The 24,927-nt window shown below is 43.0% G+C and overlaps 1 protein-coding gene across 19 annotated transcripts in view; it reads right to left on the reverse strand.

The window, feature by feature from the left end:
* DST (dystonin) overlaps positions 1-24,927 on the reverse strand; it is a 2,190,048-nt gene that overhangs the window by 809,561 nt on the left and 1,355,560 nt on the right. For all 19 annotated transcript variants that reach the window (XM_069606170.1, XM_069606155.1, XM_069606164.1 and 16 more), the window contains one exon: positions 2,415-2,503. In XM_069606170.1, coding sequence (XP_069462271.1) covers positions 2,415-2,503 — 89 coding nt within the window. The remainder of the gene's footprint in view (positions 1-2,414; positions 2,504-24,927) is intronic.

Consider the following 24,927-nt stretch of genomic DNA (forward strand, 5'->3'; position numbering starts at 1 on the left):
AGTCCTCTTCAAGCTCGTCTTCGGTTCCTTTCGTTCCAGTGGTGGACTCTGCCCTCTAAGCCAAGAGACTCCACTTTCATTCAGTTCTCTCCCATTCATTCCAGCCTAACTGTCACTCACCCAGCAGGGTGGCTGTCCTTGCCGGACAGTCAGCAAGCCAATCATACCAGAGTGCATTTGGGTCTCCTAGGAGCCTAAGGACAGGGAGTTTTGGGCACCTCCCTCACTTCCTGCCCACCCCAGACACTTGGATGCCAGAGGCGGTCTTGAGTCCAGAAGCCCGCCAAAGGAGAATGAACAAAGGAACCAAGCCTGGTTTGGCGTGCAGAGCAAAACTCTAGAAGAACCTTTCCCCAAAGTAATGGCGAAAAAAGAAGACCGGGACCTGTTTAAACAAAGGGGGCCCAGACGCCATCTTGAAAAACATGGCACCCGCGATTTAAAGCTACCGGTGCTTGCGGCCAGGAAAAATCATGGTAGTTTGTTGTAAAACCACTGCCACCAGCCATTTTGACATGAAAGGGTAGCATTTGACTGCTACATGAGTATCTACACAAAGGGGATACTAAGTAACCCCTCCAGCACTCAATTGTAAGATAGGGTGTGCTGGGTCTAGGAATTTAAAAAGACTAGTAAAGTCAATTTCACTTTACTTTCTCTGGGAAACACTAGTTTATCCCAGAGAAGGTATTTAAACCTTGGGAAAGCCTGAAAAGGGTTCCCTGTGCCACTGCTGTGTGACACGCATGAAAAGATGATGCCTATGGAGTTGTCTAAAACGCCATAACCAAAGAAAATACAAGAGTAAAACACATTGATTTAAAAAGTTCAAAGTCCCAAAGTTTAGCAAAAGAGCTGGAGGGCTCTAAGGTGGGAGGAACTGGCACATTTTGAGAATTCTCCCTAACACTCTCCATCTGTGTGATCAAGGGTTATGGCTTAGACTTGTTTGAAAGCAGAATATGAGTGATGGCTTTTAACCTTTCCTAAGACTTTGTGACAACTTCTCTCTCTTTTGGCAGGGGGTTTGGATAGGGTCATCAGAGGGGCCAGGAGGCACCCTACAGCAAGATGTGGGTACCGGAGGCAGTCTATAGGGATACCCTGGATTAGTCCACCAGAGCCTAGCACTGTTACACAGGAATGCCAAAATACATTTGCCCATATTGAACCATTCCCCGTCAGGAATTTTCCAAAGTGCATTTCCTCTCGTTGTAATAACTGTTGTATTCATCTGGATCCGCGGATGAGTCCACGAGTGCAGTGTGAAACTTACTTCTTCCAGAGAATTACCCATGCTTGGCTCTGCAGCATACAGGGGAACATAGAAGCCACAGCAGCAGAGCACTGGAGTGCTGCATCAGTATCGTTCACCCTGGAGCACTGGCTATCCACATGGCCATTTCAAAGTAGCAGATGATCCTTTTATGCACTCTGTCCCCATTACGCCGCAACCTTATGCAGCGCGTCAGTGCTTAAATCAGGTGTGCTAAAGTGATTAGGTCTAACACAGCCCCAAACTCATTATCACATGCAGGTGCACTTGCATATGCGTGAACACTGCCTGGGGGAGGGGCTGGGTCCTAATGTAAGACATGAATCCCACAGCTTCACTGTGGATTGAAGGAGCTGGTGAGCAGGGCCCAGAGATTGTGACGGAAACAAAGGTGTGGCAGAGATCAGGAAGGAGGTGAGGGATTGGTAGGGATGATTTGAGACAGGGAGGAGCAGGAGAATATTCAAGGGGGGAAATGAAGGAGAAAGGGTGTAAGGAGGGATTTGTTCACTATATACGAACCCAAGTGCATCTCTAAATCCGTTGAACTCCTGATAATACAGTATGATAGAGATTGGCTCAAAGATTTATAGTATAATACCATGGGGACAAATAGAGAGCGACTGACTAGATGGGTATTCCTACCTAGCTTTCTGCATTACTGTATGGTTAGAAAGGGACACATTGTCCATTATCTGCTGGGAATCATACTTTGACAGATTACTTCTTCCTAAATGTTTATTTCTCAAGTGAAGGAGATTCCACAATTTCATTTCTGCATGTATTCAGAAATCACCAAAAACAAATATTGACAGGCTTTAAAAAATGATAATGTACTTGGAGTTTTTTATTTTTGTATTACCATCTTATTCAGAATACTGGTCAAACATCTGAAGCGTCTTGCTAAAATTAACACAATAAAAAAAACATACTGATGCTTTATGAATGTCAGAAGCTGTAAAGTGAAATTGCTCATTTTAAGACTACAAACACTGGCATTTAAATGTACCACTCTTCAGCTGCGAGCCTGTACCTTTAACAAAAACATTATTTCTATAACCTGTTCTAAGACAATTGTCAAATCATTGGTATTCCGTTAAATAACTTTGAAATAATACCTTGAGATGCATCTACATACCTGTCTCCATGTTTTGCCAACAGCACCTGTGTGGACTGCAAAACCTCCGATATCTGTTCTTTTTTTACTTCCATTTCTTCACTGGATACCTGCAAAATAAGCCAGAAGAGTAGATCAATAACTTTCAGGATCATCAATCAATACGCCACCTCCCCCTTCTAACTACAATTGATTATTCCCCCATCATACTTGTAAACAAGAAGTGTAACCAAATTCAAAGGCACTGTCATGAAATGAACTCCTCCCTGAATTGAGCTACCCAGAATGTATATGCAACTGCTATTGTACAATATGTCGGCAGACGCTTCTGGCCCAGCTAACTTCATTCTTGTGCCAATGGCGCCTTCCCATCACCTCTCAAGCACCCACTCCAAAAAAAGCAGTCTGCAGACCCTTCCTGCCTGCCTAACTACTGCCCTATCTCCACTACCCCCTTCTTGGGCCAACTATTGGAGAAGTTGGGCCAACTACTGGAGAAGTTGGTAATCTCCCAACTAATCCATCACACTGAATCTGTTGTCTGTCTCCATAACCACCAGTATGGCTTCAGAGGAGCCAGAGGCACAGAAACTGCTCTAATGAAGACCTATGAAGACTTGCTCTCAAACCTCGACTCCAGCTCTCTGGGCATCACAAACCTCTTTTCCCACGAATCGGCCCGCCCAGGTTCAACTGGGCCCTTCTCTCACTCTTCTACCTCACTCTCTACCTGCGGCATCCCTCAGGGCTCTATCCTCTCGCTGTGGCTCTTCAACATTTATCTTGCCCACCTAATCTCCACATTCTCTCCTCACTTCTAGTGCTACGCAGATGACACTCAGCTCTCCTTCAAGCTTCTCTCCCCTACCTCCTCTCCCCTTCGTCTCCCATTCCTGATTGTCTGACCGCTATTCAGGTATGTTTTGCTGCTAACAATCTTTGTCTTAATGTCGGTAAGACCGAGATCCTTGTCATTGGAACTCCCCCTCCCTTCCTTCCCCCCTACTCTCTGGCCGCCCCTCTTGGGCCGCTTCCCTTCACCCTTTTGTGAGGCAAAAAACATGGGTGTCATATTGGACTCCTCTCTCTCCACATCTCATATTGCTGACCTTGCCAAGAAGGCTCACTTTCAGCTTCACCTACTCAGAGGCATTCTCCCTTTAACCACCGTCCCCCAGAAACTCAATGTCTCCAGAGCTCTTGTTCTCTCCAGGCTGGACTACTGCAACTGCCTCTTCCTCAATCTCCCTCTTTCCTACCTCTTCACCTAATATAGAATAGGACTGCACGATTTATCCTTGGCCAGGGACAGCATCTCTCCAGCCCTAAAATCTTTCCACTCGCTCCCGGTGGCTGTAACCTGACCGTTATCCCACCCCCTCCCACCCGTTTACTAGTCCGTCAATCTCCCCATGCACCTACCCATGCACTCAACCTCTGGGCTCCCCTGGCACTTACCCAACCCCTGGATTCCCCTCCCTCCTGCATTCACCCTCCCCTTCACCTTCCTCCCTACTTACAGCCCTACACTTCATGTTGCTGCACTTGCACAATGCAAATGTCACAAGGCCTAAATAGGACCATTTATTGTTGTTTATCGTCTTCTGTTCCCCCTCCCCCATTGTCTTGTGGCGCATGGAAACACTTTCTGCTGTGTAGGCGCCATACAAATGCTCAATAAATAAATAAATGAAATAAATAAATGTCTACCCTTTGCATTGTCAGCATGGCATTTGGGCCTCATCTGGGGATAGACAAAAACTCCCAAGCGATGTCTGGTCATTGATGGAAATAAATCATACAATTCTACCTATGTTGGGACACAGTAAGAGTAATTCTGTTTTGTGTTGAAATCCAACATTCATATTGCACCTTCTACCCAGAACGTATGTTCATCATTCCTAATTACTCATGTTGACCTTTGTGATTTGGGATTGTAAGTGTTCTCAAAGCCCTGGCATATTTACCACATGTACATTCAGTTTGCATCCTACAGTGGAAAGCAATCTTCCAGTCTGTTCCAGCATTGTATTCACTCGGCTCCTTGCTCTTTGTCTTGTTGTAGGATGAAGGGACCCTCTCTTGCCACACCATTAACATGGTAAAGCCTAACTGCTCTCATCACTGATATTAGGTTCTTCCTATGAGACCATCCTCATAGTAATAGTAGAATTGGCTCACTTTCCTTTTGCTTCTGGCATGATGGTGTAAAGTTTACCCATGATTGCCTAAGGTAATCTCGGACTAAGTCGAGATGCTGCAACATAAACAGGAAGATGAAACGGGTGCTGATCAAATGTATTCAGTTTGTGCAAATAGGCTTAAAGCACACATCTGCATAAGCCAAGCCCTTAAAATGCAGGATTCTGATAGCATGTCAGGATGTTGCTCTGACTGTAGCAGTAACATGTCTGTGTGGGGAGGCTAGATAATAAAAAGGACTGTGGCTCAGACATTCATTACTGTCATTCTTTTCCAAAGAAAGATGCTAACTCTTAGCTGAATGTATTGGTTGTTTGAGTCATTTTTACTTTGTCTATCTTGGCCTTAGCCATTTGCGTTGCTGATGTTCAGAGTTTGTTACCTTTCAAACACAGGACTTTTCTTGCATCACATCTTGTATTTTTAGTGTCAGCCCAACTGTAAAACACGTGGAATGTGGTAACTTGCCTTTTTCATTCTGTTTTTTGGGCATAGCAGCTTAGCCTGGATCTACACTAAGGGCTTCAAATATAAAGGAACCTGTGTTTCTAAACTTTATGTGTAGCGCACATCTTATTCCAATCCCGTTTGGCCGCCTGCTTAATTAAGAAAAACAGCCCCAATATCCTCATTGATGTACGCATTCCACTTTGATAGATATGATAGACATCAACATGGGCGTCCCATGTTACATGCAGACTGTAATATCTTACAAGTAAACAATTAAGACATAGGTGCCCTTTTTCCTCGTGAATTCTAATGTATGGAGCAGTTTTTGGGTAGAGGGAGTGTTATCCTGAAACTTCTTATTACTCTACAATGTCAAGATTTCTACCATCACTTATGTTTTCACTACTTTCGCCAGTCTAAACCAAAGACCTAGCCAACACTGAAGACTTCACTCCTGACCTACACATGTAAGGGCATGAACAAGTACAGTCTGTACACCATCACACATTTGAAAGAGCTCACGACTGACATTTTCCAGTCAAATGCGCATGTGATGGATGGACCACTGACTATTGTGCATGTCACAGCTGGTTGTGTACTTAGCAGTCAAACATGTCATTACAACGGGTTATATACTGCTAATTAAGCATCATGTTCACTATAGGTCTTTAAAATCAAGTAACTAGCTATGTCTTAATTTTGGACTATAAAGGTCATTAAAATGTTCAGAAACATTTCACCTTTCAATTTGTATCTTTCTGTTGTGCCAGAAACATTGAAGCATCTGCTTGTATTCACACGCTGCTCCAAAATTTACTGGAGGCAAATGGGCTTTATTGAAATAGTTTGCCCTCAAGCAGGGAGAAAGATCGGCTCATGTGGGTCATACAATACAATGGAGTAGTCAATACTTTAAGTCCCCTAGTGGTAATTATTTTGTAATGACATGAATAGTTCAGGGCTCCCAAAATGGATTTGCGAATTCCAGCCAGGGCCATTTTGCATTGTTTTTTTTAAATTTAGTAGTTCAACGAGACACACTTTAGATGAATCGTCTATTGCTTTGGTTTGTAGAATTAAAAGCTGGACTTTGCTCAGCATTTCTTATTTGGGTGTATATATTTACTTATTCCCATTTCTCTAGTCAGACCAATATAATACCACTATCCTTCGATGATTCAAGACATTTCCAAAGATTGGAGGATCTTGCATCATCGTCTAAGATGAAGACAGCAGTACAGAGATCAACACCCTTTCTTCTAAAATCCATGAATCCTCTTTGCAAAAAGGTAAATTTCAGACCGTCTTTAGACCGGGCAAGTTACTCTGCTGCTGAAAAAACCTTCAGCAGGCCAATCAGATCTAAAGAATTACAGCCCGAAAACTGGCTTCTCCTTAATAGGAGGGCATTTCAAAGATGTGACCGCCATTAAGGGAGAATTGTAATCCATCTTCAGGCCTAGCTGGGGCATAGGGTATACCAACGTCCTAGCAGTGAATGGCCATCTTGCATTCTCGTCACTGAAGAAGCCGTCCTATTCCGCCTTATAGATATCTTGGCCCCATGGTCTACTGTGAATCACGAAGCCCTCCCAAGCAGTGAAAGACCAAATCAAATGTGCATCAATAGAATAGTGGTTGGAGCCTTAAATTTTTTCTCAAGGTGACCTTTTACTGCCGGTTCTGAAAAGGGGTGACGCATTGTCTGCAAACCCTCCTTCCACACATGATCTAGTATGGGTATTGAAAACACTGACCTCCTTCTCTTACCCATGTGGTCGAAAAGAAAACAGTCCTTTTTCTGTTCTTCCTGGGACAAACCGAATTCCTTACACGCCTTCTCCATCATAGAATGGAATGATGCAATATCATCCGGGGGGGACGGCTGAGCCGGGCTCCTTGGTGTTTCTAATTCCACCTCTGACTCCCAGGCTGGATCCCTGGAGGGGGATGAGGAGATATCCGACATGGCTCCTCTGTCAGACTCCGAATCTGGCAGCTCACCTTCCTCTTGGGGTGCCTGTGGTGCTGAGACTGGCGTGCGTAAGTGAGTCGGTGGATGGGACGGGGCCGGCTCGTCGACGGGTGACTGTGGCAGGTTTACCTGAGGTAGTCTCTGGTCCAACGACTGTACTAAAGACTGAAGTGTGGACAGAATCTCCAACGACAAAACAAATTGAGGATTGAAAAGAGGGGCAGACAGCGGAACTCCGGATACCCTCGTCGAGGACTTGTCAACCACTCGTAGTCTGAGGTCTGCCGGGCCAGCTATTCCCCCGCTCTCGTCCTTTAAGCATGTGAATCCATGAAAGATCCAATGCTGGAGAATAGTGGTTAAATGGGTGTCCACACTGTTACACAACTCAACTCAACTCGTCCAAACAGAATCATTCAAATCTCCAGAACCAATAGTCTGGAGTCACCAAAAGGTCGGTACATTTCCACAATCATGTTCAATATGTGGGGCTATTCTAAGTCTGGGCATCTCATGGTAACCCTGCTTGACGGCAGCCAAACTGTAGCTCTAAGTGTCAGTTGGGTAGGACGAAAGCTACCCCTCCAACTGTCTATGGGTCCTTTCAAAATGGCTGTCCCAACATTGTTTTAGACTGAAAGAAAAAGAAAGGGATACTGCTTCTAACCTCCCCCTCGCACAAATACACACTCAAAGAGCTTACCAGCCTTCGCACTGAAACTATTAACACAATGATGGAACCAAACACAAATTGCCTAGACTCTGTACTGGATGATCAAAAATATATGGAAACAAGAGCACTGCCAATCCGCTTCTCAGAATCATTAGAGACAACATCGTTAAATCAGACCACATACTGTATTTCGAAGCAACAGTAATTATGTATATAGTGAAAGGAACATGCCGTATGGCACTTGTCACTATGAACCCATTATACTAGTCCGCCCCCCTACATATGCACCTATATTTACCAAATTATTTATCAGACACCTCTCTTGAGATGCATGCAATATGCGACATGGAACAACTTTGGCTGGAACCAAAAGGTTTTAAAAAGAACAAACTCTAACTCAATCCTTCTCAGTAAGGAGCAAACTCAATCACAACTTTCTTTTTACCCCACCCCATGTCAGAAAGGAACTCAACACCGTCCTATTTGAGATGGTGTTTGCTTGCAATGGTTGTAGGAACCAACCCCCTTATCAAAGGTTTGAACTGGATGATGCTAATGCTCACTCACCCTTCAACTAATAGGTGACACATGTGACCTGCTTCAGCATCAGCACTACCCGTACAGTTGTCAAACTTGTTTCTCCCGTTATCTAATTTCCCTTCCCACTCTACTCCAGCAGCTTGACAGGTGTCCCATCTACCTAGGGCTTCACTGTGCTTGGAACCACACAGGCAACTGACATCAAAATGTCTTCCTAGCCTGATGTTACCACTGTTTGATGTCTGTTGCCTTGTTTTGGAACAATTTCCCCAAAGCATTCCCTTTAGCTACCGTCTCAAGTACCTAGAGTGTATCAGGATGTACCCAGACATGAACATTGTTATAAAGGCACCACTGTTCATGATTAACATTTCTCATTTCTGTATGCTAAGCTATGCCCACCAAAGGAACATAGACAATATACTATCTGGATTACATGGCAATACCCTCTGACATCCAAAAACATGTAATCGTGTGTTTACATTTTGCAAGCCCAGCAGAGGCCTGTTTCTGCTTATGGAAATGGCATACTATAGCAATATACGTTAATTCAAACATGTCTGTGTCTGTGGCTACTTGGGTACAAGATTTAGGGAGGAATATGGAGAGCTATTTAAGGCTCTGTAATGGTAGTCCGTTTGCCATACCAAACTAAATGGTGAAGTGGGGATAAAAACGTGTAGTAGAGATGGGATTTAAAACTTTTTTTAATGTTTTTGATGTTCCGCGTGGGGCAGCAGATTTTGCATAAATGTGGCAACAGCAACTGAAGCAATAGCAGCATCTCGATGATAAATTGAGTAGAGTCATTTTCTTGGCTAGCTAGATGGGATGCGTTTCCTTTTGGGAAGGACCTTGGAACAATGCATATGTATTTAAAATCTATTCGGTAGCTAAGGGACGGTCAAACGAAGTGTGAGGTGGCGCAAATTGTGGTTCCAGCCACCTCCGGCACATCATATTGCATGACTAGCTGCACAGTCAGCACATGCCAGGATCACACTTTCTTAGGGGTTCCACGAAATAAGGAACTCAATTCACTGAGTAGTGTCATGCATGGGTTGCTGCAATAAGACTGAGAGTGAGGGATCAAAGAGAAGTCCCAGTGCTTCACCTACGGCTTCATTTCTGGGGTGTGTGAAAACCCATTAACCGACTGATTCATTTTTATTAAGGGGTTGGCTGCTTCATATCACTGAAGACTCGGTATAAAAGGACAGTAGAAGTATAATTGCTATGAAGTCTGAATGTGGTGCAACATTTCTATCAAATGAAGTAGGCCAATAGAACAGATCGGTGTGGGAGTTTATATGTGGCGCAGCCATATCCCAGACAGGGCATGACGTTGAGTTTTTTATTATTTTTATTTTATTGTTTAAAGCACAGACCTAGCTTTAGAGCAGTGGAGCGCTGTACAGAGTCGGAGTAGCCTGCATTTGTGCCGGTATCTTTAACAGTGAGGTCTATGCATCGGTATGTGCGTCCATTGGTATTAGTCCTTTTTCAGGTGCTATTGAAAAAGCCATGTTTCGAGAGATTTGCGAAATTAGACAATTATAGGGGCATTCAGAGCCGAATTGTGACAGCTTGTGCTATCCTTCTAGCGCATGTGAAACTGATGACAAACCTTTGGAGAGGGAGGAAACCACGGTACTCCAGAATAGGCAATATTTTTGCAAGTTGTGAAGTTGGTCATAGGCATCTGGACAGCAGCATAACACAATGTCAGCCATTCCTTTGAAGAAGAGGAGGGTCTAAAAGGCTAGGTCTAGGGTGCATGTGGTTTGAATGCTTTCCAGATGTCAACTAAACAGAAGAGATTCCCCTTTGGACATATCTGTTAATTAATTCAGCCTAGGCGTAGTGGGAGGGCATTCAAGGGGTCAGAGCATTGTTTGTCTTGATTGTGCTCTGGTCAGTGTAGCGTAAGTCTTGCTTGACCAGCTCAGTGCCTAGATAGCTGGTATCATTAAACAAACATGGAGACTGTGTGGAAAGAATAGAGACTTGGTCATAGGTTGCTTGCTTTTGAGATCTCTAACTAGAACTAATACACATTTCCCTTCCCTCAACCTAGAAGAAACAGCAAGCTCACAGCTGTGGACGACTTCGAACAGCCACCTCTCTGAAGATTACATTGGGCCATCAGGATCACAGCTTCGAACCTCTGGATTTTGAATCGAACTGCTGGAGCACCACTTCACTCATCGACCCAAACCAGAGGTCACCAATGCCTCAAACTGTCTCGACCTTCGAACTGATCCTCGTAGGAATATCCGAATGGCATAGCTCAGATGCCACCTTCGAACCACAGAAAACACCCATTTCAAACCAACTCAATGCCAGTTCGCTGCTTGGACCAATACAACTCACTGCACTCCAACCTGTTTCGACCTACATCTACAGAATCTTAAAGTATGGTTCAACATCATTGAACCACCTAACATTGGAATCAGGTACTTTAAAGTGACCCCGTCACCCCTGGTTCAGCATTTAGTGTCCTAGAGATGGATTAAGTCCCTTTTGCACCTTTTCCCATCAAAACATATAATTTTGAACAACATTGTTGCCCTTTTTGCCTGAGTATCCAGGGTGCTTATACATTTCTGTTCTGCATCTTCTGTCTACTTTTGCAGGGGCAGGTTGTTCATACTGTTTTTAATAGTTGTATGATTGATTTGTTTAACTAAAGTATGTAGTTGTATAGAACCTTGATTTGGACACTGTTGGAACTGTTGTATTATTGCTGTTTGGGTTGCTACTGGCTCACATTCACACCACTTCCCTCAGCCCACTTTACCACAAAAGGCAAAGGAATTATATCTCTTTGCTGTGTCTGTTTTACCTTTCCGATTGGGATCATTGTTGGTTTTTAGAGGGGTGGGGGTTAAGTAGGCTGTTTAGGCACTACTCACTGCGGCGGGTTGGAAGGAGGAGGTGGACACTTGAAGGGCACTCTGGGTGTTGTTTATTAAAATAATAATAAGGCCTATCTTGTCCTATTGCTAGATGGGTTTCCCTGCCTATATAATAACTCAAGCTGCGTGTCAGTCGTCAGGCCGAAATGAATATGTCCTCCATCCAAAACTAATTCTAACTGACCCTGCCACTATTTAACAAGTTACACTAGGAGAATGTCTCTCCTTTTTTGACATTCTATTATGGCAATGTCTCGATTTAGTGCATAGTTCTCTTCAGTAAGATATCTTCGAATAGTCTCTTGCAACCATCTGGACAAGATCCTGTAGCTCTTTTACAATGTACTTAGGTTTGGTCTCCCCTCTCGGGACACTTATCCCATAAGGCTTTGTATTCCTATTTCTTATCCTTTGATCCAGGCGTATATGCCTTTCTGACTCGTGTAACTCTGGTCTTCTTAAGCTGCTTATCCCATGTATCAACAGGACCTTTCCCCTTTCCTGCCGTTGCTCAGTTTAATTACTTCTTCCTTCATCTACTTCACTTGGCTTCACTTCCCATTTATGTTTCCTCCTTTCTTCCCAGGGTACTTGTGTACAGTCCTTAACATTTTCTCTTTCGGGTTTATTCGTTAGTCTTGAAATCAGTAAGCACAGTTCCACTTTGTTGGTTTTATGTTAAGGGTCTCGTTAATGTCATAGGGATGGGTTTCTCTTAGTGCCCATACCTTAATACCGTCTCTCTGAGGCTTATTAGTTATTCCTGTGATTACATTAACACAATTCCAGTTTAATGGATGTTACATTTAGTATCTCATCAATTTCACTGGAATGAGTTTCTCCTGCCCCATAGCGTTGCCCCGGCAGCCTGCAGATACTCCAATTCTCCCCATTACCTCTATATCTGCAGAGGAATGCTTTCAGATTCGGCGCACGCTCGGGTTCTCTTACTCCGCTCGGTATCTCATGTTCATTCTTGTTGTCAGTATCTCGCACTCTGCCCTCTTTCTCAATGCGACCGCATCTCACTGTGGGTCACAAGGCGTCTCGTGGACTCTCTTGCTGGGTTGTTTCGGCGTTGATCGACGGGCGCGCTGCCCACCACAAAATCATTGTAATCAGGCCACCACCGGAATAAGGCTTCCCTCCTTCTCCATTTATCTCTTGTCGGAAACACTGGGCTTCCAGCGTTTCCCTCTGATGCTCATCAGGTGTCTTCCCCTGCTTATGCTCCTCTCTCTCTAGGCGTGCTTAGGCTCTCCTCGGCATGCTCTTATCTTGCATCCTACTTGTCTTGTGTAAATGTACATCTCTTCTTAAAGAGGCGGATTCTCTTTCTTGACAATAATGGGATATTTTAGTTTTCTCTTCAGCCAAGTCCTTAGAGCTTATAATGTTCTTCATGTGCCACTATGATGGATGGTCTAGGAAGTTCCTCAGTGGAACTGTAGTCCTTGTCCCTAAAGGTTGAGTCTCTACCAGTGCGGTCCCACTTGCCCAGACCCCTAGTCAGGGTCTTGCAGAGCAGACTTACCTGCCTAGTCTCAAAGGGGGAGGGTCTCCCTTGGGGAGAAGGGGCAAATACCCTTAATTTGTCACATACCCTTCCCTTTACAGTTGATGCTTCCCCATGTACATTGACAGGAAACCAGTTTAGAAAGTCGACATTTTCCTGCTCTTAACCCTTACATTGTTGGATGGTGAAACAAAGGTTGTAAATCCAATAACCACTGCATTAATATTGGGTTTGTGTCCTTTCTCAAGTTCATCCAACTCAATGGCGAGTGGTCTGTAACAAATCTGAATGTTCTCCCAGTCAAATAATACCTCAAGTGCATGATAGCCCATTTAATCGCCAAAGCTTCTAGTTCCAATGTAGTATAAGATTGTTTTCATGGAAAAAGCTTTCTGCTAGTATATAACACCGGGTGTTCGATTCCATCATACTCTTGAGATAGTACTGCTCCCAAAATCACTTTCAATGAATCTGTTTGTAAGAGGAATTCTTTATTGAAGTCCAGCATCTTAAGGACGGGTTTGTGACACAGTATGCTCATAAAACCATCAAAGCTTGCTTGGTCCTCCTTATCCTAAAATAATTAGGGGTTGGGAAATGTGTAGCTTATCCGTTAGGTTAGTGGGCAGGGTGGAATAGTTTGGGATGATCCTCCTATAATATCTGGTTAATCCTTGGAATGGATGGAGGATCTTGTTTGGTTCTTGGGGTGGGTGTTTGTTGGACCGCCTTGACTTTCTCAGCCTGGGGCTGAATTAGACCATTTTCAACGAACAATCTGAGATACTTTACAGAGGATTGGGCCAGATGACATTTTCCAGGATTTGCTTTTAACCGGCTCTTCTGAGAGCCCACATGATTGAGTACAAATGATGCATGTGCTTGGGCCAGCTGTCACTGTGAACCACAGAACGCAGAGTATGGTTTAAGTACTTTGTCCATCAGCCGCTGAAAAGTTGCCAGAGATCCATGCAGGCCAAAGGGTAAGACGACCTTAAACTGGAATAAGCATTGTAGAGTTGAAATGGCAGTTGTTTCCATATCACCAGGATTTAACAGTACTTGCCAGTAACACTTTGTCAAGTCTAGTGTTGATATATACTTGGCCGAACCTAGTTTTTTTATTAGGTCCTCAATTCGTGGCATAGGGTAGTTGTCAAAAACAGAAATAGAATTAAGCTTTCTGAAATCTATACAAAAAATCCAGGATTGATCCAGTTTGGCTACTAAGAAAATAGGGGAGGACCAAGGGCTCTCAGAGGGCTCGATGATACCAGCCTTGAGTATATCCTCCATTTCTTTCACAATGATTTTCTTTCCTGGCTTCAGGTACCCTTTAGGATTTTAAGATAATGGTCTTCCCTGCTGGTGTTCATAAGTAATGGAAGAAATTATCAACTCTACAAGGTTGCTCCGAAAATACTTCTGGAAACTGACAGCAAGTGTTGGGAAGGTGACAGATTGGGCAAAAACAAGATGTTTCCAGTATCTGATTCCAATAGGAGAGCGGCCATTGTAACTGTAGTGTCCGTGATATGGTCTACTTTCGACTCCTTGAACATGTTGGCATGGTAGACTTGTGTTTTCTGACGTCTATTGGGTTGGGACATGAGGTAATTAAAGGTTTTTTTTTGAGTACTTCATAGGGGCAATACTAATTAGACATCATCTTATTCTCAGGCTTTGGAAGGAGAAATAAGACTGATTATCCTATTGAAAAGGACCAGGGTACCGTGTATTTATTATAAACTGCTTGTTGTTGTTCTTGGGCTTGTCCCATATCTTTTTTTTCAATTTCTCTCACCACTGCCATATCTCATTTCAATTTCTGTGCAGTTTGGCAAATTGGTAAAATGCTCTCCTCCTTTTCTTCCCGGGTTTCCATTACCCAACACATTCCAGTGCTCCCTCCCAGAGAGCAGCTCAAATGGGGAATATCCCAGAGATGCTTGTGGGGTCTTCCAAACTTAGAACAAGGCCCAGAGAATCATGATTTCCCAATTGTTCCCGTCAGTTTCCACCAACTTCTGCAAGATTCTTTTTTAACGTCTCATTAAAATGTCCTCCGCCCAAAACGAATTCTAACTGACCCTACCACTATTTAACTAGCAAATTATATCAGGAGGACGTCTCTCCTTTTCTGATATTCTCTTATGGCAATGTCTCTATGTAGTTTATAGTTTTCTAAAGTAAGATATATTCAAATAGTCTCTTGCCACCTTCTGTACTTATGTTTGGTCTCCCCTCTTGGGACACTTATTCACAAGGCTTTGTATTCCTCTTATCCTTTGATCCATGCGTATATGCCTTTCTGACTCTTGTAACTCTGGTCTCTTAAGCTGTTTAACCTTAGTAGAAACAAGGCTTTTCCCCTTTCCTGGCATTGCTCAGTTTGATTATTTGTTCCACTATAACCTTCACTTGGCATCACTTCCTATTGATTTTTCCTCCCTTCTTACCAGGGTAATTGTGTACAGTTCTTAATACTTTCTCTCTCGGCCATATTCGTTATTCTCATGCTTATGTAACCACATTTCCAGTCTAATGGTGTTAATTTAAGTATCTCATCAATTTCACTGGGACAAGTTTCTCCTGCTCCATAGCGATGCCCCAGAGACCTCCCTGTTACCTCTATATGTGCAGGGGAACGCTTTTGGGTTTGGCGCTCACTCGGGTTCTGTTCCTCTGCTCCATATCTCGTGTTCCTCCTTGTTGTCTATATCGCACTCGGTCTTCTTTCTCAATGCGACCGCATCTGACTTTGGAATGTTGGGTGTCTCGTGGACTCCCTTGTTGGGTGGTTTTGGGATTGTTCAACGGGTGCACCACCCTCCTCGATGTCGTCGTGGTCATGCCAGCACCGGGATAAGGCTTCCCTCCTTCTCTGGGAAAAGAGCCATCTTCAGTTCTGAAAAAAATGAAAATCTTCCACTATAGGAATTTCTATGCCTTATAAGTCTGAGTCCTGTCTGCCAAGTGAGCTACCGGGCACCACCTCAAACACCTATTTGATGTGGTTTCCTGGTATGCACATTGTATTCTGACCACCCTGCATGCCTTTTGTTACATTATACTTGTTGCTTCTGACTTACACCTGCCACTTGTACTTCTGCATTGCTGCACTTCTCCCTTTTCCCACAGCTGGCACGCAAGTGACTTGAATATTGACAAAGCATGTGAAAGATCATATGTCTGTAAGTCTTCCCTTCCCTCTGGAGTTGCCTCAGAGTGAATGTGTTTGCAGCTGGCACCTTATAATACTCCCAAAAGTATATGTGTACTTCGATTGTTGACTTACTGACCGTAGCATCAACTAGTAGCAAGGATGTACTGGGATTTATTTTGTGAACAGATTTAACTCGAGAATGATCAAACTTCATAAGAAATTAGGCAAGAAACTAAACATCCTTCCTGGAGGCAGCCGTGGTGACACCCCTTCCGAACAGTAAAGAAGAGTTCATAGAAAGAATAAATGGTCTAAAGACACAATAGCAGCACTCATGGATAAAGAGATGTACACTGTGTAGTTCAAAGAAAACATGGGAATGATGATCTGAAATGGAAATAGTGCATTTTGCAAATTGCACTGTAAGCATTTTCTGTGCTTGGAAACACATTCACCTCAGGAGCCTGGACACTGTGAGACTTCTGTTTTCAAAGGGCCTGAAAAAAATATGTGGCTGTACCCGTGCTTGGCAAGTGGGGACTGACGTGGATGCAAGCCTTGTAAAGATCTAATGTTGAAAACCAATTCCCACAAACCATGGATAAATGTATGTCAGACAAATAAGAGTGTAAACATTATCATAGGATTAAGAGAAAACATGATATGGAAGTTGGCCACTCAGGGATTTGGAGTTTGGAATAGTTCCAGGCAAGAGGATCCAATCCACTAAAGATAGGAACTGACAAGAGCCATACAAGTGTCATATGTGGGGCAATAGCCACACAGATCTACACATGAGCAGATGCCCTCTCCTGAATGTTTAAAGCTTTAGATGTACAGCAAATGGTTCTCGGATCCAACTATAGACTTAAGATCAATTGAAAATATCCAGGAGTTGGGTGCTGGAGTCAGCAAACAGAGTGTGCATATAATGCATGATTTTCATACATCCGATTGAAAAGATGCAAATAGCACACACAAGTTCATTAACACACATGTAGAGTTATATGCTACAAATGAATTATATGCACTGCAATACAGGTTAAGGGTCACATGATGTACCTGAAGCAGAACTGAACGTTGCCTAAGTAGTCTTAATTCAGAAGATATGGTGAAATATTCAACTACTCATAATGGAACTGATGGAGATGAATTGCACAGTTATGTTCCTGAAGAGCACTACATTAAGCAGGCTATGGGCAAATATGTGAAACTCTGCAGGATAATGCCTGCTCGTGGGTAATTTTCACACATTTTTTAGGTATACTAGAGAAATGTATAGCTCATACCTGGAAACCTTTATCTGGACTAATAGTGGTGGTCTGTGCTGTGAATGAGACAGGAGGGAGGTGGTGGTGGGCTGTGCAAAGGGTATCTGCAATCCGTGGTCAAAGCATTAGAAGGATTTCATTTTTATGTTCCAGACCCTACATGGTATGATTATGTTGCAGTGATTCAACTATAATGTATTACTTTTGCAAACATGTTTTGAAGTCTTGAATCAGTCAAGATAATGCCAAACCTCATGGAAAAATGTATTTACTAACAATACTCCACTGCCGAGCAATCAGCTGGTTTATTAATTGTATGCTTATTTATTTGTTAATCATAAAATGCTAAATGGACCAACACTGGCATCTAAATGCTTAAAAGAGGATCAACAAAAGGGCAAGATTATCTACAAGAGATGGATTTTTAGTCTGTTCCCAAATATCACATGACGTTCAAAGCAATGATTGACCTTTTGTAGTGAATTCCAGAGTCTAGCAGCCAGAAGTTGGAAGGTGCATTCCATGGTTTTGGAACATTTATTTTAAACAGGGAATGCTATCCCAGTGCTTTCCCTTCAAGTGGTAAGCTATTCATGGGCAATACAAGGTGTTTATTCTTCACAAATACCAAGGGGCTGGACCAAATAGGACTTGATCACAGAGTCGGGATCATGACCCCTGTCTCATGGGGGAACTAGGATGTCTCCCACCTGGTGTAGGTGGCCTACCAGGGTGTATACCAGAGCCAGTACTACCCCAGAGGCAGAGTAACAGAGTTGGGGGGATTCCCAAGTCCCTGCCCTTCCGCAGTATGCATTGTATATGATTACTAGTACCACTGTCACTTTCAAAATGCCTCTCAGCATCTTCTGGCCAGAGTTCTCTTTTGTCTCTTTCAGAACCACAACTCCCAGAATGCACAACCAAGAAAACCTGGACTGGAACCAGGGGAATGGAATCGAGACCAGGCATGGAATATACTGGGACTTTTCCTGCCAAAAAGGGATGAGACAGCCAACACTGACACATCACATCAGACAGACCACCGGGGGATAGTGGAGCAACAGAAAATTAACTCAGAGTGCGAAGGGACTGAAGGGGAGAGACAGACATCCTTACCAAAACCTGGGGAAATAAAACTCACCAGGAAGAAAGCCACCTGGAAAACTAGCAGCCCAGGCACATGGCTGCCACCCTACACATTGAGACTGCAAAAGGGGCAAGGCAAAAAGCCTTCTTAAAGCCTTGCAGAGGGATAGCTTAGCCAGAGATTGACGAAGGTGAGCATGTGACCAGAGAGACCAACTGGGGCTGGGGAATTGTAGGAAGAAGGTAGGCTGGCCTCTAAAAGCCCAGGCAGCACAGAGGAGATTAACGGGTGTTCAGGTGAGGTCAGGTGGAGCGGTGGTGGACCAAGAGACCAGGCAGAAGGTGGCTAGTGGATTGGAGTGATGAGGAGAATGTGGCAGTGTTCTGCGAGAGGGTAGGCATGCTATTGTGTGTGAGAGAGAGTGATACCAGTTGAGTGGAGTGTGGAGGAAGGTGGTGGGAAAAGCAAGACAGCAATAAAGGGATTTAGGGAGAGAAGTTTAGGGGGGCTGTGAGATGTGTCTGTGATAGAGTTTATGGTAGGAGAGTGTTGAGAGAGTGGTAGTAGGATTGGTTTTCAGGGCAGAGTGAAGCAGGGGGAGCTAGTTGGGAGAGAAAAACGGAGAGTGTGAGACCAAATCAGGACACAGAGGTGTAGAGGATTGAGAGTTGGGAGATGAGAGAAGAGAAGGAGTGGGGAGGTTAGAGGGAGTGAGAGAGAGAGCAGAGCAGAGCAGAGGTTTGGGGACAAGAGCAAAGGCAAGTAGAAACAGGGGAGGAGTGGAGTCAGGCATAGAGGAGGGGGGTAGGAAGGTCCTGGAGGGAGAAGAGTGGATATATAGAGGGAGAAATAGAGGTGGAAGAAGAGAGAAGGAGAGAGAGAGAGAGAGAGAAGGGGAGCGACTGGAAGAGAAGAAGAGAAACCATAGTGGCATTGGGCAGTCCAAACAGCGCTGAGGTGTCCATTAGAAAGTCTGGGAATGAGACAGATGAGTGCCCCCATTAAGATTAGAAGGACTTACACAGTAGTAGTTACCTTGCATCAGAATATGTTGGGGTCATTCTGGAGGTTAGGGACTTCTGGGTTAGGGTTGGGGGAGGTACTGGGAGTTTGAGAGAGCTTTAGGGACTTGCTTAGAATCAACTGTCCCAGCAAACTCAAACCATTGTTTTAAAATATTAATAAAGCACCTTCAATCTATTATCATTGTCTATGGATTTCTGAGGCCATCTGTTGTATAGCCCAGTGCAACATCAGAGCCCTTAAAGGGATTCTTAATTTTATCAGAGGCCAATGTCGTTTTGTCAGGACCGCTGTAAGGTGTTCTCTTCTAAGGGAATTACTCATTGTTCATTGCAGCTATATTAAGAAGGACTTGGAGATGGCAAATGATGCTTTGTTTGGCACCTGAACATAAAATGTTATAATAATCCATTTTAGCTCTAAAAAATAGTTCAAGCTATTGTTGCACAGTTGGCTTCAGATAGAGAGGGCGGGATTCGCTCAGACGATTATATCAGTGTGGGCCATAATGAATAAGGAGGAATCAAAGACCACGCACAGTGGTTTGACTTGGTTGATATTTGGCCTTTTCCTGAACATTCTAAGAGGTCAGTAATGAAACCTTCATTTATCACAAAGCTAAACATAATAGTCATTCCAACACAAGTGTATGTATAATACCAAAGGGAGAACATTTCTATTTTACTATTGCAGCCTACAAGATGTCTTTCACTAAAAATCTCAATTTAAAACAGTCTCTTTCTGCGTTAAAGTCCTCAAAGTAATGGTTCTGCAGGAAGTCATTTCTGTAATCCGGCAATGGCCTTGGTTTGCTTCATCCTTCTGGGTGCCTTCTTGTTAACACAAACTTAATCTGTGATATCCACATCCCTAATATCTTTGTGACCACCCTTCAGAATGTCAAGGGAAAGCAGAGATATCAACGTATCTCCTCTACTATTCAGTTTAATTAATTTCTGCTTCCTGTTTCATTAATTTCTACTTATTTACAGGACACTTGCATATCTTCTTTGGCTGTAAGCTCGTTCTGTAGATGGAGTGGCCCAGATCAGAAAACTGGAGGTGAAACACATAGCCAGTAATAATTTACAGCTGTAAATTTATTTTATGCCAGAGATTTTATTTGCATGTACCCGTTAGTTACATTTTATATAATGCTCTGGTGCTTATCAATCAGCAGTTATATAATTCTGTCATCACTGGATAATGCTCTCTTTTAAAGATGTAGTAATGTTTGATCTTGTAATGCATAAAATTTGCAATCTCAAACCTGAAGGTTTTTGGAAGTAGTTATGTATTTTTATAATTATGAGACTTAATGAAGATGTCTTTAGTTGGATATTTTACATGTGAAAATATGTCACTCAAGTTCTTTGTACTATAAAACAGGTTTAAATCCCCTTTATGGTTACTTGCTTTTCTTAACTTTTAGGGCAACCAAGCATCTAATTTCTAGTATTATTCTTGCCCGTCTTGACAGCTGTTCCTCTCTTTTTCTTGGTTTTTCTGCATGTCATCTTGCTCTGACTTTGGTCAATCTGTCACTCATCTGTATGTCTTATATGCTCCCTCGCTCCGCATAGTTCCATCTCTGCGGCCCTTACCTCCCTTCATTGGCTATTGTGGAGAATCCTGCGGATCCCCCACTAAAGCCCTGCCTAAAGTCTCCTCCCAGGTGGCCAGGAGAGGCCAGACGCTTCTTGATCCCAATCCTGGGGGTGGTGTACTGTGGGAGGGTCACCTGCGTGGAGACAAGGCCCAGGGTGGTGGGGTGATTTTAAAGGGTGAGACACAGTATTTTTCCTTGAAGAGGAATACTCTTACCACAGACTTAGAGTAGCAATTGGCTTATTGCCATTTTGATATATCACAACCTCCTACTAAGGATGAAAAGGTAAACTCTAAAGAAATTACTAAATCTAGTGTTGAACACAAAGAACCAATCTTTTATACCCCTAAATCCCCATATCCTCCATAATGCCAAAGGTATGCCAACACGAATGGCAAACATGTGACTTTTTCTGCCCCATCTGTCTCTAAAGAGGTTAACCCTTATAACTCCTCTTTTAATAATATCAAGGGAGGAAAATCCATCCTTGACCCTTTTGAAAGATGTAGAGAAATTGACTTTTTCTAAGGTGGACTGCATGTCCCGGAATCCCTCAGGACTGTGACGAAGAAGAGGGTTGAAGAGGCATGCAGGAGTCAATGCCAGGCAACCAAGCCTAATAGATTTTGGCAAGGTCAGGCAATTAGTTCCAAGGACCTGTACCTGAAATCAATTAACCCACATGAGGGGCATAAAAGGCTGCAGCAGGAAGGAGCAGTAGAAAGAAGCAGGAGCAGGAGCTGAAAGGTCGGCAGAAGCAGAGCATGAGGCTGGCAGTTCACAAGTAGGTGTAACCAGAGAAGGGGCGCCAGAGTAGAGGGAAAGTAGAGTTCACCTGCAGGCTCTGAGTTGGTCCTGTGCTCATAAACCCTGTTTGGCAGCATTGGAAGAGACTGGGAGAAACAGGCAGTCTTTCCAAGTGCACCTAAATGCTGCTAATGCAGGGCTGAAGCTGTGCATCCACCCAAGGCCTGTGTGCAGAGGCAAGCCAAGGGAAACGGGAGAGTAGAACACTCTCCCTTAATTAGGGCCCACGGCAGTAGCAGTAGAAGAAATCAAGCCGGGAAGCAGAAGCACGATGCAGTCGCTGTGATTGTGGATTCGGAAAAGGGAAGCTCCGTACTCCAAATCACCAAGAATACCTTGCTGATAACTGTAGCCGGCTTTATTCACACTTGCTTATACTTAAAAGCGAGCAAAAGTGATTTTAACAAGGGAAATGTAACACACACATATATTAACAACACTTAAGTACCCACTTGTAGTCAAAGCATCTTTTATCCCCATTGTTAAACATAACTTGATGCCAAGCGGTCGTGTGGCACCTATTACCAAGGAGAATGTTGCTGGTAAACTTATTGAAGCAGAACTGACTTTACCAAAACGTTACAAGCACAGTTTAACATCAGAAGAGGTTGTGCATGAAACAGTGTTTCCACATTACCTTGGAAGCTTAATACGGACTGAAAGGTGGGAGCACGCATCTTTTGAAGTGGCAGATCAACACGAAATCACTTGTGCTTAATTTCATTTCTATTAAGAAACTGGCTTCTTGTAACATTCTGAAAACAGAAGTAGAAGATGAAGAAGTGGCTGAAGCTGAACAAAGAAAAAGGATTACCCAAGCCAAAAGACCAAACACCATTATTTTAGAGTCGCTGAAGGTGTTATTACCCCAGTGTCCTCTGGGGTAATAAGGGTGACAAGGTTATCCAAGGCTGAAAGAGTGGCACTACTGCTTTGGGGTAGCTTCTGGAGGAAAAAGTGCATATGAAGCTGAGGAAGGGAGCAGGGTACTTATTAAAAGATAACATTTACAATCTGTAGAGCCGAGACTGTTCAAATTGAGAAGAAATTGTCTGGAAGCTAAAGACAGATTTTGTGGTAGCTGCAAGACAGAAAAGAAAGGCAAAGAGGCTGCCCTTTCTTGCCATACAAGAGAGAAGAGTGCCTTGCCATCCTCTAGAGGTCGAAGAAGTCTTGTTGAAGTTGCCTAAAACTTTAAGCTTCAGTAGCAGCAGTAGCACTGTGGTCGCCAATACTTTTGTCAGAACTGTAGCAGTTGAAGGTAGTAGAAGCAGAAGTGAACTGTGTGGCAAGGGATCCTGCTTGCACAGTATCATTAGTAGAAGGGAGTTGCTGGAGAGAGAGCAAACCCTAAGCAGAAGCATCCTGACAAAACTGTGTGTAAAGGACGCTGCAGAGTTGTTGTTAAGAAGAAGTGGTACTTTTGTCTTCAACTTTACCCACACTTTCCTGGAAGGAGGCTATCCAGGAATCCCATTGGTGCCGTTTTCTTTGTGGAACTTTGAAAGGGAATCTTTCCATCAAGCGAAGATCTGTTACCAGTGGATTTTTATTTGTGTGAACTTTTGTTTCTTTGGAACGTTTCAAGACTTTATTAAAGACTTTAGTTTTCCTTAGAAGAAATTGACTTTGGAACATTCCTGGGGGAGTAAGATCAGCCCAAGACAAGTAGAAGTCATCCAAGACGCTGGTTGTTTGGTAATCTTTTATTTATGTTGTTTCATGTTGCTTTGAATGTTTATGTTGTTTAGTGTGAGGGTTAGTTTTGTGAATGCTGGGTTTTCCCTTAGATCCTAGACTAGGTAGGGAATCCCCTGGTAGAGTAGGTTTGAGTAGGGTTTATTGTCTAATTTGCTTTAAAATAAATTGTCGAACCTTAACAAAACTAAACACAGTCGGGAGTCTCACATTACTGACCACTCACACTATCCTTTGAACATCATCTGCAATATCATCTTTTTTCTATTGCTTGCAAATGACTATGGCATGGCACCTTTCTACTCCAGTTCTCTTGTAGCCTGCCACCAACCATCATGTTCCCTTTGGTCTCAATCTCTTTTTCTTCTTTCTATTTCCTTGACCTCCATGTACCCAATCCCATTTCCACTCCTTCTCCATTAGCTCCTAAATTCTTTAATTCACTCTTTCTACCTATTCATTCTCCCACTTTCTTTCCTCTTCTGAAAGCATACCACCATTATTCTCATCAATTATACCATTAATTGACTAATTTGTTGGTCTACTCTGTTCGGAGCTTTGGCGATAAGCGCTATATAAGCAAAAATAAACTAATAAAATGAAATTGCTCTGCTGTGTTTATTCACTTTATTCACTTTGTTCAGTCTAGCGAAAAAGTGGCATCCTTACTTTGTGTGGATAAAGAACCACTGAGATATACAGCGATATCTTTGTTTGATCACACGTATCACATGGGTGTGTTAATTTAAAGTTACACTAGTGACAGCCATTTTGGAAGAGGATCTATTCTGAGGTTCCTGTTTTAATTATTTTGTTCATCAAGCCAATTCAGATCCAAATTCTTAAGCAATACACACTATATAGTTGTTCCTCAAAGTTATACAAACTTTCAATTATTATTGTTTATAATATGCCCACTTCATATTCCTTGTAGAAATCTTTATACCAATCTAGTTGTGTTATTACGTTACATGTGATGTCATCCTGTCATCAATGATGCTTAATTGTATACACTAGTTATTTCCAAAGAGAAGGAAGGAATGTGTTCCCAATCGATATACATAAATTCCACATATTTCTCACTGGCATACAGCTTTACTGTTTACATAACAGAGCACAGACAACTTGTGAGTGACAGATTTTCACGTGTCAAATATTCAACTGAAGACATCTTCTTTGGTAAAACTAATTTCCTGAATTTTTGACCCTGGTTTTGAGATTAGATTAATGTTATGCATTCCAGGGCTAGAGAATACTGCATCATTAAGAGACCAATAGCCAGTGATTATAGAATGATAACTCTGATAGGCAAGCACCAGTGTGTTATATAACATGTCACAATCACAGTTAAATGCAAACAAAGAAATCTCTGCAAATAAACCATACAGCTGAAAACATTATGTGTATGTTTTTGCAGCTCCAGCTTTCTTATCAGTGCCACTAAATCTACAGAACTGGCATACAACAATAAAACATATGTAAGAGACGTGTAATAGGTAGAGATGGGTGAACCAAAGTAGTAGAGAAGAGAGAGACTCTCCTTCATCTTGCCATTATGAAGAGGGTTAAGAAAGTGTAAGGGTGGCAGATCGATGA

Source organism: Ambystoma mexicanum, chromosome 4p (assembly GCF_040938575.1).
Source record: "Ambystoma mexicanum isolate Mex_15411 chromosome 4p, UKY_AmexF1_1, whole genome shotgun sequence".
Classification (NCBI taxonomy): domain Eukaryota; kingdom Metazoa; phylum Chordata; class Amphibia; order Caudata; family Ambystomatidae; genus Ambystoma; species Ambystoma mexicanum.